The 16,182-nt window shown below is 44.3% G+C and overlaps 1 protein-coding gene across 5 annotated transcripts in view; it reads right to left on the bottom strand.

Moving 5' to 3' along the window:
- LOC112218744 (protein MTSS 2) overlaps positions 1 to 15,979 on the bottom strand; it is a 37,957-nt gene extending 21,978 nt beyond the window's left edge. For 2 of the 5 annotated variants that reach the window (XM_024379820.2, XM_024379824.2), the window contains exons 1-3: positions 15,437 to 15,978; positions 9,944 to 10,005; positions 9,425 to 9,498 (exon numbers count right to left, since the gene is read on the bottom strand). In XM_024379820.2, the coding sequence (XP_024235588.1) occupies positions 9,425 to 9,498; positions 9,944 to 10,005; positions 15,437 to 15,505 (205 nt within the window). In that variant the 5' untranslated portion in view covers positions 15,506 to 15,978. Of the gene's footprint in view, positions 1 to 9,424; positions 9,499 to 9,943; positions 10,006 to 15,436 lie in introns of all 5 variants that reach the window. The other 3 variants (XM_024379819.1, XM_024379822.1, XM_024379823.2) reach the window with 2 other exon arrangements.
- Between the last annotated feature and the right edge of the window lie 203 nt (positions 15,980 to 16,182).

Here is a 16,182-nt window from a genome sequence, read left to right as displayed (position 1 = left end):
GTTAACATTAGACGCCTCCTCCCTAAGTTTATTTTATTCACTGCTTTAGCACACTCTGCCAACCCGGAAGTCCTAGCCGTGTCTGAATCCTGGCTTAGAAAGGCCACCAAAAATCCGGAAAGTATAACATTTTCCAACAAGATAGAACTGCCAAAGGGGGCGGAGTTGTAATCTACTGCAGAGATAGCCTGCAAAGTTCGTTCATACTATCCATGTCTGTGTCCAAACAAGTCGAGCTTCTCCTTTAAAAAATTCACCTTTCCAGAAACAAGTCTCTCACCGTTGCCGCTTGTTACAGACCACCTTCAGCCCCAAGCTGTGCCCTGGACACCATATGTGAATTGATTGCCCCCCATCTTTCTTCAGAGCTCGTACTATTAGGTGACCTAAACTGGAACATGCTTAACACACCGGCCATCCTACAATCTAAGCTAGATGCCCTCAATCTCACACAAATTATCAAGGAACCTACCAGGTACAACCCTAAATCCGTAACCATGGGAACCCTCTTAGATATCATCCTGACCAACTTGCCCTTTAAATACACCTCTGCTGTCTTCAACCAGGATCTCAGTGATCATTGCATCATTGCCTGCTTGCGTAATGGGTCCGTCGTCAAACGACCACCCCTCATCACTGTCAAACGCTCCCTAAAACACTTCAGCAAGCAGGCCTATCTAATCGACCTGGCCCAGGTATCCTGGAAGGATATTGTCCTCATCCTGTCGGTAGAGGATGCCTGGATGCTCTTTAAAAGTGCTTTCCTCTCCATCTTAAATAAGCATGCCCCATTCAAAAAATGTAGGACTAAGAACAGATATAGCCCTTGGTTCACCCCAGACGTGGCTGCCCTTGGCCAGCACAAAAACATCCTGTGGCGTTCTGCATTAGTATCAAATAGCCCCCGCGATATGCAACTTTTCAGGGAAGTCAGGAACCAATATAATCAGTCAGTTAGGAAAGCTAAGGCTAGTTTTTTCAAACAGAAATGTGCATGCTGTTGCACTAATTCCAAAAGGTTTGGGGACACTGTAAAGTCCATGGAGAATAAGAGCAACCCTCTCCCAGCTGCCCACTGCACTGAGGATAGGAAACATTGTCACCACCGATAAATCTCAGATAATTTCAATAAACATTTTTCTAAGGCTGGCCATGCTTTACACCTAGCTACCCCTACCCCGGCCAACATCTCAGCACCCCCTGTAGCAACTTGCCCAAGCCCACTCCGCTTCTCCTTCACCCAAATCCAGACAGCTCATGTTCTGAAAGAGCTAAAAAATCTGCATCCCTACAAATGATCTGGGCTAGACAATCTGGACCATCTCTTTCTAAAATTATCCAACGAAAATGTTGCAACCCCTATTACTAACCTGTTCAATCTCTCTTTCGTATCGCCTGAGATCCCCAAAGACTGGAACGCTGCTGCGGTCATCCCCCTCTTGAAAGGGGGAGACACTCTAGACCCGAGCTGTTATAGACCTATAGCCATCCTGCCCTGCCTTTCTAAAATCTTCGAAAGTCAAGTTAACAAACAGATCCCCAACCTTTTAGAATCCCACCGTACCTTCTCCACTATGCAATCTGGTTCCCGAGCTGGTCATGGGTGCACCTCAGCCACGCTTAAGGTCCTAAATGATATCATAACCGCCATTGATAAAAGACAGTACTGTGCAGCCGTCTTCATCGACCTGGCCAAGGCTTTCAACTCTGTCAATCACCGCACTCTTATAGGCAGACTCAATAGCCTTGGCTTCTCAAATGACTGCCTCGCCTGGTTCACCAACTACTTCTCAGATAGAGTTCAGTGTGTCAAATCGGAGGGCCTGTTGTCCGGACCTCTGGCAGTCTCTATGTGGGTGCCACAGGGTTCAATTCTCGGGCCGACTCTTTTCTCTGTATATATCAATGATGTCGCTCTTGCTGCTGGTGATTCTCTGACCCACCAAATCACTGAAGCTGGAGTCTTATATCACCCTTTCTAACTTTAAGCATCAGTTGTTAGAGCAGCTTACCGATCACTGTACCTGTACACAGTCAATCTTTAAATAATACCTCACCCCCATATTATTACTGACCCTCTTGCACCCCAATATCTCTACTTGCACATCATCACTTGCACATCCATCACTCCAGTGTTAATGCTAAACTGTAATTATTTTGCCTCTATGGCCTGTTTATTACCTACCTCCCTACTCTTCTACATTTGCACACACTGTACATAGATTTTTTTTATATTGTGTTATTGACTGTACCTTTGTTTATGTGTAACTCTGTGTTGTTGTTTGTGTCACACTGCTTTGCTTTATCTTGGCCAGGTCGTAGTTGTAAATGAGAACTTTTTCTTAACTGGCCTACCTGGTTAAATAAAGGTGAAAATAAATAAATGTAAGAAATAGGAATCTTATCCAGCTAGTTAGCTATGGAAATATCCTAGTGCAAAATATACATTTCTTCCAGCACAAACTCCAAAGGATTACGTTGTTACACCTCACGTTGGCACCTTTGCCAAGCAGTGACCGCTGACGATAATCCGACTGATTTGAACACAAGCTCTTCCCTTTACCCACTCTCACCCCTTTTTTAAGAGGTTCAGAGAGCAAGCTGGCAGAGACACAGCGGAGGCCATTGAATAGATGAAAGAAGATGGGGAGGAGGAGAAGATAAAAGAGGCAATAGACTGAGGATGGGCTGACGAGTGATGGGATAAGGGGACAACGGAACTGGTCCACTGCAGGTGCAGCCATGGATGCCAGGTTTTTCAATGTATGTGTGTGTGTGCACGTGCATCTATCTGCCTCCCAGCCTGTCTGTCTTTGTGAGACTCAGGCCACCTTATGGCCCAGGTTATGGCCCATAAGTTATTAACAGACTATACAGTTTCACAACCAACAGATTCCACAACCTCCAGTGTGGTGTGGACTATGCAGTCAATAACACCCTCTGGACTGTATTAGGATGATGGACAGGAGGAGGAAGAGGAGGAGGTAGAGATATTTACTGCTGAAGGAGCTTCCTGCCTTGGGACATAAGTGTTGCTAAAAATAATCCTGTCTGTGTCTCTCTTTTCTCCAGATGTGCTTTTCATCAGGGAGCTATGCAGGAGAAAAACACCACGTTTTACGAGACAGAGGAAGATAGAAAGAAAGAGAGAAGGAAATAAAAAGAAAGAAAATAAGAGAGTGAAAAAGTGACAAAAGAGAGAGGGAGACAGAGGAGATGTATAGGCCTATTTCCCAGACTGTTTTTCCAGAGCACGGAGCGTTGCCATAGAGCTGACCGTCAGGGACACCCTGACCTAAGGGAGTGATGCTGGAGGGACCCACCACAGTCTACAGTCACTGGATCACAATCAGATGCGATCCACCAGTGTGTATAATATTATAGACTCTCATTGTTTTCCATAATTGTTTTGAGAAACTGATGTCTGTCTTACGTATCGTTCTAGTTGACCATTAAAAGGTTCCTCACTCTAGTCTCGAACAACAAGTAGCCTTCCAGTCTCACTCTCTGTGCTCCATCCATGTGCCCTTCCTCCATTGTCTTGTTTTCAAGGTCCATTTCACTGTGAGCAGATTGGGTAATACTGTAGATATCACCCATGAAGATATGTCTGCCTCCACCTCTTTAAAGGATTATTTGGGAATTTGGCAATGAAGCCATTTATCTGCTATTTTTATATCTCAGCATGCAGTTTGAAGGAAGATGCTAACAAGCTTAAGCGCAATTGCTAACTAGCGTTAGCGCAAAGACTGGCAGTCTATGGTAACCAGTGGGAGTCCTGCTAAACCGGTTGAGAAACACGCTCTTAACGCCATGATCCAAGCCAAGCTTTATTCCTTCACTCACTCTCTTCCCTCATTGCCTTAGTTTGCATTCTTTTCTCAGTCCCTCTTTCTCTCCCATTTGTTTTCCCTCTCCTGCTATCCCTTGCTCCCCTCCACCCGGTCCTTACAGGATAAAGCTGAACACAGTGTTCTCCTCAACTCTCATGTTTGTCTTCTTTGCGCGGTATTCGCCTGCAGAGTGTTCCTTACACAGAGCCAAGAGAGACTTTTCTTCTTCTCCTTCTATAGTATTATTCTCCCCTTCCCTCCATTCCTCCCGTTCTCTGTAGTAATAATAATCATTGGAATGGTTCATTTCGGGGTTTAGGAGGCGACCGCAGGTTAGCACAGGCCTTGAGGTTAATGCTTCTGAAAGCACATGGGAACTCAGAGCCACCACAGCCATGACAGACCGGCTGGCGGACACAGACGGACGGGCAGACCGCTGTAACGATGGTTTTCATTCAAGAGCAATACAATACAATCAGTAGGAATAGCCTGCCAAGGTGAAGAGCATCACACAATAACCATGTATTCAACAACAAATACCCTGCACACAATGTCCACATCTAAATAATCCGGTCCCATACGTATTCCAGTCTACACATACATCATATAACACAACACAGATTGTGTCTCGGCTATATACAGTACATTTCTAGCCTGGTCCCAGATCTGTTTCTGCTGTCTGGCCAACAATGACCATAGGAGTTGACAAGACAGCATGAAAAGATCTGGAACCAGGCTAGTACACACTCCTACATCCACATCTCCACATTAAAACTAGACTCATATCCCCATATCACAAGGGCCCACTGTTTTTTTTAACAATAGCTCCACTGCTATGATGGTAAAGCTGACAGTAATCTTCAGGTTGTCCAGATGCCGGGCAAGGATATCAGTGCCATCTGCCAACCCAGAGAAGCACAGCGGCCAAGCAGGATTACTGCCTCACTGACACACTGATCTACTAGGAGAGACAGAGAGAACGATAGAGAGAAAGAGAAAAGGGAGGGAGAGAGCATATGCTGATCTGCGTATATTGATTGACTAGACAATTGTGTATGTGAATTAATCTGAAAAGAGTATCTGTGAGTTTGTGTGTTTAGATCTAGCATACAGTACACTTAGCTTCAGTACTGTGTATATGAACACACACCTCCCATGACAGTGATCAGCAGACTGTAGTGTGTATGTTAAAGCTATGGGATCTGCTTCTGTTAATCTGAAGAGAGGAAACCCACTCTGTTATGTGTGTTGGAGCTATAAGAGGATTAACTGTACGCCCCTCCCTCCCTCCAGAGAGCTTTGGAAATTCCAACCCATCCACCCTCATTCACTGTCTGTACTAACTTCCCCATTCTCCCTCACTCACCCATATATGGAGAACTCACCTTCTCTCATCCAAATATGGCAGAATTGAGGACCTATAGTAACTCACTTTGTGCCCAATGTGAATGCCCCGCTCACCTTGATCAAAATATGGAGGACTAAATCACCCACTCTAAAATCCAGGCTAACTTTACTTACCCACACTAACCCCTGTACACAGAGGTACAGTGGGGCAAAAAAAGTATTTAGTCAGCCACCAATTGTGCAAGTTCTCCCACTTAAAAAGATGAGAGAGGCCTGTAATTTTCATCATAGGTACACTTCAACTATGACAGACAAAAAGAGAAAAAAAAAATCCAGAAAATCATTGTAGGATTTTTAATGAATTTTTTTGCAAATTATGGTGGAAAAATAAGTATTTGGTCAATAACAAAAGATTATCTCAATACTTTGTTATATATTTGTTGGCAATGACAGAGGTCAAACGTTTTCTGTAAGTCTTCACAAGGTTTTCACACACTGTTGCTGGTATTTTGGCCCAATCCTCCATGCAGATCTCCTATGGAGCAGTGATGTTTTGGGGCTGTTGCTGGGCAACACGGACTTTCAACTCCCTCCAAAGATTTTCTATGGGGTTGAGATCTGGAGACTGGCTAGGGCACTCCAGGACCTTGAAATGCTTCTTATGAAGCCACTCCTTCATTGCCCGGGCGGTGTGTTTTGGATCATTGTCATGCTGAAAGACCCAGCCACGTTTCATCTTCAATGCCCTTGCTGATAGAAGGTTTTCACTCAAAATCTCCCGATACATGGCCCCATTCATTCTTTCCTTTACACGGATCAGTCGTCCTGGTCCCTTTGCAGAAAAACAGCCCCAAAGCATGATGTTTCCACCCCCATGCTTCACAGTAGGTATGGTGTTCTTTGGATGCAACTCAGCATTCTTTGTCCTCCAAACACAACGAGTTGAGTTTTTACCAAAAAGTTATATTTTGGTTTCATCTGACCATATGACATTCTCCCAATCTTCTTCTGGATCATCTAAATGCTCTCTAGCAAACTTCAGACGGCCCGGACATGTACTGGCTTAAGCAGGGGGACACGTCTGGTACTGCAGGATTTGAGTCCCTAGCGGCGTAGTGTGTTACTGATGGTAGGCTTTGTTACTTTGGTCCCAGCTCTCTGCAGGTCATTCACTAGGTCCCCCCGTGTGGTTCTGGGATTTTTGCTCACCATTCTTGTGATCATTTTGCCCCCACGGGGTGAGATCTTGCGCGGAGCCCCAGATCGAGGGAGATTATCAGCGGTCTTGTATTATCTTGTTATCTTCCATTTCCTAATAATTTCTCCCACAGTTGATTTCTTCAAACCAAGCTGCTTACCTATTGCAGATTCAGTCTTCCCAGCCTGGTGCAGGTCTACAATTTTGTTTCTGGTGTCCTTTGACAGCTCTTTGGTCTTGGCCATAGTGGAGTTTGGAGTGTGACTGTTTGAGGTTGTGGACAGGTGTCTTTTATACTGATAACAAGTTCAAACAAGTGCCATTAATACAGGTAACGAGTGGAGGACAGAGGAGCCTCTTAAAGAAGAAGTTACAAGTCTGTGAGAGCCAGAAATCTTGCTTGTTTGTAGGTGACCAAATGTGCACATAAAGTTTCAAAACATGGCACACGGCTGGGAGCCCAGACTTGAACCCAGACCAAGCTGGAAAAAAAGAGAGAGACAGAGAGATAGATGGAGAGAAAGGAGAGAGTTGGGTGGAGATGCATAGAGAGACAGAGACAGAGAAAGACAGAGAGAGAGATAGAGGGAGAGAAAAGAGAGAGAGTTAGGTGGAGATGCATAGAGAGAGAGAGACAGAGAAAGACAGAGAGATAGATGGAGAGAAAGGAGAGAGAGTTAGGTGGAGATACATAGAGAGAGAGACAGAGAAAGACAGAGAGAGATAGAGGGAGAGAAAGTAGAGAGATAGTGGAGATATATAGAGAGACAGAGAAAGACAGAGAGAGATAGAGGGAGAGAAAGGAGAGAGAGCTGGGTGGAGATACATTGTGAGAGAGACAGAGAAAGAAAGGAGAGAGAGATGCAGGAGACTTTTTCTGTCAGTGATTATGGTGATATAAATAAACTATTTCCCAATAATACCCAGTGTCCATTTCCAAGCAGTACTTCATCTCCTCCTGCTTTGCTCTCCTCTCATTCCCTCTCTCAATTTGTGGGTGTGAGACCAGTGACAGGTGGGTGTTTGATTGAGTGCAGAATGAGAGGCAGAAGACAGGATAGGTAAATGGAATGACAGAATACTGTAAGTGTGTGGGATGGGTAGTGAGTTAAAGGGGTTAGGGGGTGAGTGTGTCAGGGCTAGATTAGAGGAGAAGAACGTGGTCAAATCTCCAGCTGTGCCAGCAGCTGTGGTCCATCCCCTGATGCTGAGAGGTAATCAGGCCTGATGGCCAACACTACATACCACAGAGCAGATCCCTGTGGCGCAATAACCCCTAGACAGACACACACAGACACGCAAACACACAGACTAATAAACACACACACACACACACACACACACACAGACACATTCTAACACTTTCTATCTCTCATACTCTCTTTCTTTCTGTCTCTCTCGCTCTCTACAACACTGTTATAACATCTTCCTGACTAGAACCAGCAATTTAAACACTTGTAGAGAACCCTGAGAACCCGGTAGTACCATCAACTGGGGGAGGTGAAATGACCCAAACCACTACCCAGCCTGCAGTGAGAGTTCAAGGGTCTTTGTTCTCCAGCACCAGCCGGTTAAAATAAATATCGACATTCCTCCTTCCAAATGAATGGCTGCAGTTGTGAAGTCTGCTGACTGGCGCTGAGCACAAAAGGGCTCCCAGAGGACAAATGGAATGGAATTGGTTCACTGACATATTGCTAATGATCCAGAAACAAACATTCAAAACCTCCATCTACTTTACATAGACACAGGCATCAGTGGGATGCTGTGTGTCTTCCGAAAGACCTGAGTTTAAATACTATTTGAAATAGTTTCAAATATTTGATCTGGGCTTGATTGAGCTTGCCTGGCATTGTTCTTTAATTTTATAACATCTCTCCCCATACTGTTTGTATATGCCACATTCGGATGTTGCTGCCATGGATTCCATGGTGTCTGTCTAATCCTACAGCTAAGGTCACTGGAAGAGGGATTGGAGTGAGTTGGCACATGAGTGATAGAGATTATAATCATGTCCTATCTGTAAGCGTTTAAAGTAATTAGTCTCTCTCTGTCTCTGAATAGTTGCCCTGGCACAGTCAGAACATTACTAGCGAGAACAGGTTCAGGTTGCCAGATGTTGCCAGGATCCAGCCCCTCAGAGAGCTCGCCTGCTGTGAGGATGACAGATATACTGGGACTTTTTATTTGTGGGCCATTGGCCAGCCTCATCACACCTTGCGGCCCATTGTTACAGCACCTAAGCTCACTTTAGGTTTAGTGATGCAGCCTCATCAGGGATGGAGACATATGTTTGGTTACTAGCTGGTGTATCAATATTCATGGTAACACTATATTTGGATAGTCCATCTGTAGATGCTCAGCAAACTATCAATAGTTGTGTGTGTGTGTGCGTGTGTATATATATACATATATATATGCAGGCATGCATCTGTGTGTGTATAGATTTTTCACCTAAATACTGCTTTCGATGATCAACCGGGTGGAGAATTTTATTAATCATTGCTCTACAGAGGATCTGTCTGCCGCTCCATACAGTGACCAAGCAGATCACAACACATCCTCATCACCAGCCCTACATACAATGAGCTCAGCTTGATCAGTTTAGTGGGCTGTTTCCATGTAGATTCACCCAGCATGATTCTTCATGTTGGAGAATGGACTCTGTATATAAGCCCTATTCAAATACTCTTGAAATGTATCCTTCCTACAATCATGTCATGATAGAATCAAGGAAGGAATCAAGGGAGGAAGGAACACTTCATAGAACAAAGAGCCTACATACTGCAGAGAGCAGACACAGTGTACTTCCCAAAGTGGCTTCTGAAGTGGCTTCTCACTCTTCTTATTTTATTCATTCAGTGTGAAAGAACTAGACAAGTGAAAGCAAAAGCACATATGAATCAATTAGGTTGGTTTTGGTCTCACTTCTCCTGTGTTTTCCGATTAGTGCAGTCAAAGGAAAAGAGACAGAGATAGGAAACCACTCTTTTTTTAAAACTGTTTAAGAGTCCCTTAGTCACTCATCTTGCTATTTTCTCCTTACCTCTTGAGTTGGTCGCCATGTCTGCCACCTTCTGAAAGGCATCTAGAAATGTTACTATTGCCAGAACTGTAGTCCTACAAGTACACAGGAGGACACAGCAGTCAGTATTCAACCTCAACAGCGACTAGAAACTATGAATAGACCAGAATGTCAACACTGGACACTTAGAGTAGCAAGTCTACTGAGCAGGTTCACATTTATTGGGATTACTCTTGTCCTGAAGACAGAGCTGTGCAAAGTATATTGTGAATATGTATGAAAACAAAATTAGCTTAGTGGTCTTAATTTAACATTAGGCTTAGACATAAGGTTAGCAGTGTGGCTCAGGTTAGGGTTCAGGTTCAGGTTAGGTTTAAAATCAGATGTTATGACTTTGTGGCTGTGCCAGCTAGTGACTACCCTGCAGAGCTGCCTCCAGTACATATGTCATCCCAATAAATGCAAACTTGTATCTATTGAAGGTGGGATAGATAGGACATGATAGTCAGTCACAGACATAATGGAGAATCAAGGTCTCACCTGAGTTGGGAGTGTAGTTTAGTGGCCTTGGCACTGAAGTCTTCCCACACTGGATATGAACTCTGGATGAAAGAGGAATCAAATGTTAGTTTAAACCTTTGGCGCGTGCGCGCACTCATGCACACACGCGCGCACACACATACATACTCACACACACAATGTTTTGTTCCAGTGGACCAGCACTTTGGAAAACCTGTGCTCAGCCTTCTCATATGACTCAGAACAACATAATACATTATCATCCAATCAAGCTTGCATATTCGCTCTTACCTAACCATGCTGAAAATACAGTTGACTCACTGTTGACTCACTGCAGGGCAAAGCTGGGGTGTGTGGGAGGGAGGGGGAAATATGGTTAGGGCAGGTAGTGTGCCTGCTCTTTAAGGAATCATGCTGGATCAGATTTCCCTGAGGACACGCAGCCAGCCTCCTTCCAGGCCTGGGCCCCAGCAGCAGCCAGCCTCCCTCCAGCCCTGAGCCCCAGCAGCAGCCAGCCTCCCTCCAGCCCAGCCCCAGAGCCAGCCTCCCTCCAGCCCTGCAGCCTGCCTCCCTCCAGCCCTGAGCCCCAGCAGCAGCCTGCCTCCCTCCAGCCCTGAGCCCCAGCAGCAGCCTGCACGCTTAGAAAAACATTTGCTATCTAGAACCTAAAAGGGTTCTTCAGCTGTCTCCATAAGATAACCCTTTGGTAGAACACTATTGGGTTCTACATGGAACTTAAAAGGCTTCTACCTAGAACCAAAAACTGTTCTACCTGGAACCCAAAGGGGTTCTCCTATGTGGACAACCGGAGAACCCTTTTGGAACCCTTTTTTCTAAGAGTGTGCTTCCCTACAGGCCCCAGCAGCTGCCTACCTTCCTCCCTACAGGCCCCTGGCCAAAACACAAAACACGCTTAGGATCGGAGCCCAGCCTGAGCCTCATAGAGACCAGAGAGAGGGACACAGGCTGTCTATATACATATTCACCAGCTTCTCTTGCAGAGAAGTGAAAAGACTGCAGAGAAAGGGGAAAATAGGCAAAAGAAACATCCCAGATCATTCACTCAACTCCTATTTCTCTCGTCATCATATCCAAGAAGTGATCATTCCCTGTTTTCAAGATATCTTTCTATGAGAAAATGAACTCCTCACAAAGTGATCAAGTTTCACTATTAAGACTTTCACATTCACGATTAAAATGTTCTCCTAATGCTTCGCCATTCTCCGTCTGTCTTCACTGGACTGCAACAGGTGGCTAATTAGCTTTTCAGCCCTATACCTCCTGACAATGGCAGGAGGAGGCTGAGACAGGACAGCTGAGGGTGCAGGGTGAAAGCAGGGTTAAGATATCCATGCAGCGCAGTGAAGAAAGATGCACACACACACAAACACAGCTCCCAAAATCCAGGCAGATCCTTCCTTCCTCAGTTAATGAATTCATCTGAAGGGAGCAGAGCAGGCTGTTATACAACTGCATCAGGTGCTAACGGCTTGTCTGTGTCATGTTGCACTGTTGGATATAGGGGAGTCAGTGATACACTGGCAGAGTTACCTCTCAACAGGCTGCGACACTGACAGTGTGTACCTAGCCTACACCAGGTTCAGCCATACGGCTAATTCTCTCCTTGACTGGCTCGGGAGGAAGTCAAGCACTATGCACCAGGGTAGTATTCATTAGGCACCAAACGGTAGAAAACTGAAAACAGGGAGGGACTACTTGGACTTGTTCAATAAGAAACGCTCATTTACATTATCCGTTGCAATGCACTTGATGTTTTCCATTGCATGCCCTAGTGAATACGAGCCAGATGAGCTGACTGCTGAGTAAGGTTTTCTGTATCTGGACCATTAATTCCAGCTGATAATAGGTCCCTTTCTCTAAATGTTGTCTTTCTCCCGTAGACACAATGACAAAAGAATACTGTATGAAATGCTGATATTTAGCATATTGTATCTCATTGAGCATCTTACAGTGCTTGGCAAACTACGCCCCATAAATAGAAGGTAGGCTATCGAGTGGCCATGGCCAGTTAGCCACTGAGTAGATGATCAATATCAGGGATCAGAGTAGGAGTGCTGATATAGGATACATTTAGCCTTTTAGATTAGAAAGACTGGACCAGGGGGGCCCTGATCCTAGATCAGCACACCTACTCAGAGACATGCGTTTTATCAATAGACACACATAATACTGTGTACCTGATGACATGACCTTACTTAACCTGGTAAGTAATTGAGTTCAAATTCGACTTTATAATTTCAGGTCTGGAACCCAGACAAGCCTAGAGAGAGGAAGGACATAAATAATTCTATATACAGTGGGGAGAACAAGTATTTGAAAACCTGCAAAATTGGCAGTGTTTCCCACTTACAAAGCATGTAGAGGTCTGTAATTTTTATCATAGGTACACTTCAACTGAGAGACGGAATCTAAAACAAATACCCAGAAAATCACATTGTATGATTTTTAAGTAATTAATTTGCATTTTATTGCATGACATAAGCATTTGATACATCAGAAAAGCAGAACTTAATATTTGGTACAGAAACCTTTGTTTGCAATTACAGAGATCATACATTTCCTGTAGTTCTAGACATGGTTTGCACACACTGCAGCAGGGATTTTGTCCCACTCCTCCATACAGACCTTCTCCAGATCCTTCAGGCTTCGGGGCTGTCGCTGGGCAATACGGACTTTGAGCTCCCTCCAAAGATTTTCTATTAGGTTCAGGTCTGGAGACAGGTTAGGCCACTCCAGGACCTTGAGATGCTTCTTATGGAGCCAGTCCTCAGCTGCCCTGGCTGTGTGTTTCGTGTCGTTGTCATGCTGGAAGACCCAGCCACGACCCATCTTCAATACTCTTACTGAGGGAAGGAGGTTGTTGGCCAAGATCTCGGTATACATGGCCCCATCCATCCTCCCCTCAATACGGTGCAGTCGTCCTGTCCCCTTTGCAGAAAAGAATCCAAAGAATGATGTTTCCACCTCCATGCTTCACGGTTTTGATGGTGTTATTGGGGTTGTACTCATCCTTCTTCTTCCTCCAAACACGGCGAGTGGAGTTTAGACCAAAAAGCTCTATTTTTGTCTCAGACCACATGACCTTCTCCCATTCTTCCTCTGGATCATCGGCAAACTTCAGACGGGCCTGGACATGCGCTGGCTTGAGCAGGGGGACCTTGCATGCGCGGCAGGATTTTAATCCATGACGGCGTAGTGTGTTACTAATGGATTTATTTGAGACTGTGGTCCCAGCTCTCTTCAGGTCATTGACCAGGTCCTGCCGTGTAGTTCTGGGCTGATCCCTCACCTTCCTCATGATCATTGATACCCCACGAGGTGAGATCTTGCATGGAGCCCCAGACCGAGGGTGATTGACCATCATCTTGAACTTCTTCCATTTTCTAATAATTGCGCCAACAGTTGTTGCCTTCTCACCAAGCTGCTTGCCTATTGTCCTGTAGCCCATCTCAGCCTTGTGCAGGTCTACAATTGTATCCCTGATGTCCTTACACAGCTGTCTGGTCTTGGCCATTCTGGAGAGGTTGGAGTCTGTTTGATTGAGTGTGTGTACAGGTGTCTTTTATACAGGTAACGAGTTCAAACAGGTGCTGTTAATACAGGTAATGAGTGGAGAACAGGAGGGCTTCTTAAAGAAAAACTAACAGGTCTGTGAGAGCCGGAATTCTTACTGGTTGGTAGGTGATCAAATACTTATGTCATGCAATAAAATGCAAATGAATTACTTAAAAATCATACAATGTGATTTTCTGGATTTTTGTTTTGGATTCTGTCTCTCACAGTTGAAGTGTACCTATGATCAAAATGACAGATCTCTACATGCTTTGTAATTAGGAAAACCTGCAAAATCAGCAGTGTATCAAATACTTGTTCTCCCCACTGTATACACTCACACATTTTAGATATATTTTTATTCTATATATATAAATAATAAAAATATAAGGTTTATAACTGGGGCCCAGAGTTGTTCCTGGTCAGATCGTGTGGTCAAGAAAAACTCCTCGTCCTATTTATGGCCTAACATTGTACTCCATATTACCATGCCAGTTCACACTTTCCATCTGTTGTACAACATACCAAACTAGGCCACTGCTCGACCTATGTGAACTTGTCCTGCTTGACCTGAATAGGCTACCCTCCCCTCCCTGTATCTAATTATAAAGACAGACGTCATAATATTTTTTGGTGGACACTGCATTGTGACCATAATCTGAATAGGCTCCCCTCCCTCCCTGTATCTAATAATAAAGAGAGACATAATCTTTGCTGGTGGACACTGCATTGTGACCATAATCTGAATAGGCTTCCCTCCCTCCCTGTATCTAATTCTAAAGAAAGACATCATAATATTTGCTGGTGGACACTGCATTGTGACCATAATCTGAATAGGTTTCCCTCCCTCCCTGTATCTAATAATAAAGAGAGACATAATATTTGCTGGTGGACACTGCATTGTGACCATAATCTGAATAGGCTTCCCTCCCTCCCTGTATCTAATAATAAAGAGAGACATAATATTTGCTGGTGGACACTGCATTGTGACCATAATCTGAATAGGCTTCCCTCCCTCCCTGTATCTAATAATAAAGAGAGACATAATCTTTGCTGGTGGACGCTGCATTGTGACCATAATCTGAATAGGCTCCCCTCCCTCCCTGTATCTAATTATAAAGAAAGACATCATAATCTTTGCTGGTGGACACTGCATTGTGACCATAATCTTGCGAGTCAGACCATGGTCAACATGGATCACAGCCTAGTGGCCAAACTGGCCATTTCATTTGACATGTCTTTGTCAAAGAGCTGCTTTCCTGGATAAGAAGGGGTCGCCAAATTGGATCAATTAACCCCTCCATTATTGGCCTGATGTTAGACACTGGAAAATGTGTAGGCACACACACACACACACACACACACTAAACTAAAAACATGTTATGGGTTATGTGATCAGTGTGTGCCACATACTTGTTATGTCCCTGTCACAGCAGTTGTTTGTCATGTTTTGTTATGATTAGGTTAGGGAGCTGCCATATATCCAATAAGACATCCACAATTACAGTTGTTTGTTGTAACCATTACTGATTTAGCAGTGGATCAGTTGGAACACTGTCTAATCTATTCAGTCATTACTCTGATATTCAGTTATTGACTTCCTTTTAAAGTATGTTTAATTATTGAAAAGTACAGGCTAACTCATATTTTCAATGGAACAATTGTATAACAAATTTTGCACAACAAATTCTGTAGCCTATAACCTACAAATATTAACTCAAACTATCAACAGCTTGATTATATTCAAAGACATGTTGGTCGTCATCAGAACAGCTGCCACTCTAGGCAAGTAACATAAAGGAAAAATATTTATCACAATTTCTCCTTTCGTATAGCCAGTGAGGCGGTACAGAATATGAGAGGAAACAAAGGCAGTAAATTGAGTCAGATTATCCATGCAATAGGTCGGAAAAAACTGTCGACTTCATCGAGCTCTGGTACCTTCATGTCGTTGACGATAGCTTGGAATAATCCACCCAACGCTCCACACTCCTTTTCCACTGACTCCATTATGACAGTCGTCTTCTAACGATGACTGAATGCGAGAAAATAAATGTCCATAAACGCTAAATATTCACACATCGGGTATCACGATATTTTAATAAGCTCTTCGTTGTCCTTCACCCTCGAAGCCAGACGCGGAGGATGAGAAACTCCAGGCTAGAGGGCAGACAAAAATAAATCTGCTACTCTATGGCACCCGGTTGACGCACGGCGATTGCTCTCTCTGCTTGGACGCGAGAGATGGAGAGGAGGCAAAACCCTCGTTCCGATTCCCCCCGGTCTATAAACTGCGAAAAGAAGAGCAGGGTGAGTTTGGGTCAATGTCTATTTTCGGCTGATAATCACGGGCAAATGTAGGGTACCACGACAGACAGTCGGTCACAGCTCTGAATGCGGGGCACGCTCTTTTGTAGAGGAACAGATGTCTTGAAGCTGGGGTTCTGTGATTCGATCCATGGGAATTGAAGGGGGGCGGTCTTTTTTTTGTCACATGAAGCGTGGAGGGAGGGACACCCCCTATCCAAACAAAAGTGAATCTGTCTTCTCATTCAACGATACTCTGAAGAGCAAAAGAAAGGATATCCCCAGCTTCAAATGTGCATTCAGCATGCACGAGCCTGTTCATCATATACTGTATCAGTCTGGAGTTATTGTTACAAGCAATACAATGTAGCCAATAATAC

Source organism: Oncorhynchus tshawytscha, linkage group LG19 (assembly GCF_018296145.1).
Source record: "Oncorhynchus tshawytscha isolate Ot180627B linkage group LG19, Otsh_v2.0, whole genome shotgun sequence".
Taxonomy (NCBI): Eukaryota; Metazoa; Chordata; class Actinopteri; order Salmoniformes; family Salmonidae; genus Oncorhynchus; species Oncorhynchus tshawytscha.
The sequence above is the reverse complement of the archived record's forward strand: the minus strand, read 5'-3'. Positions and strand labels throughout refer to the sequence as shown.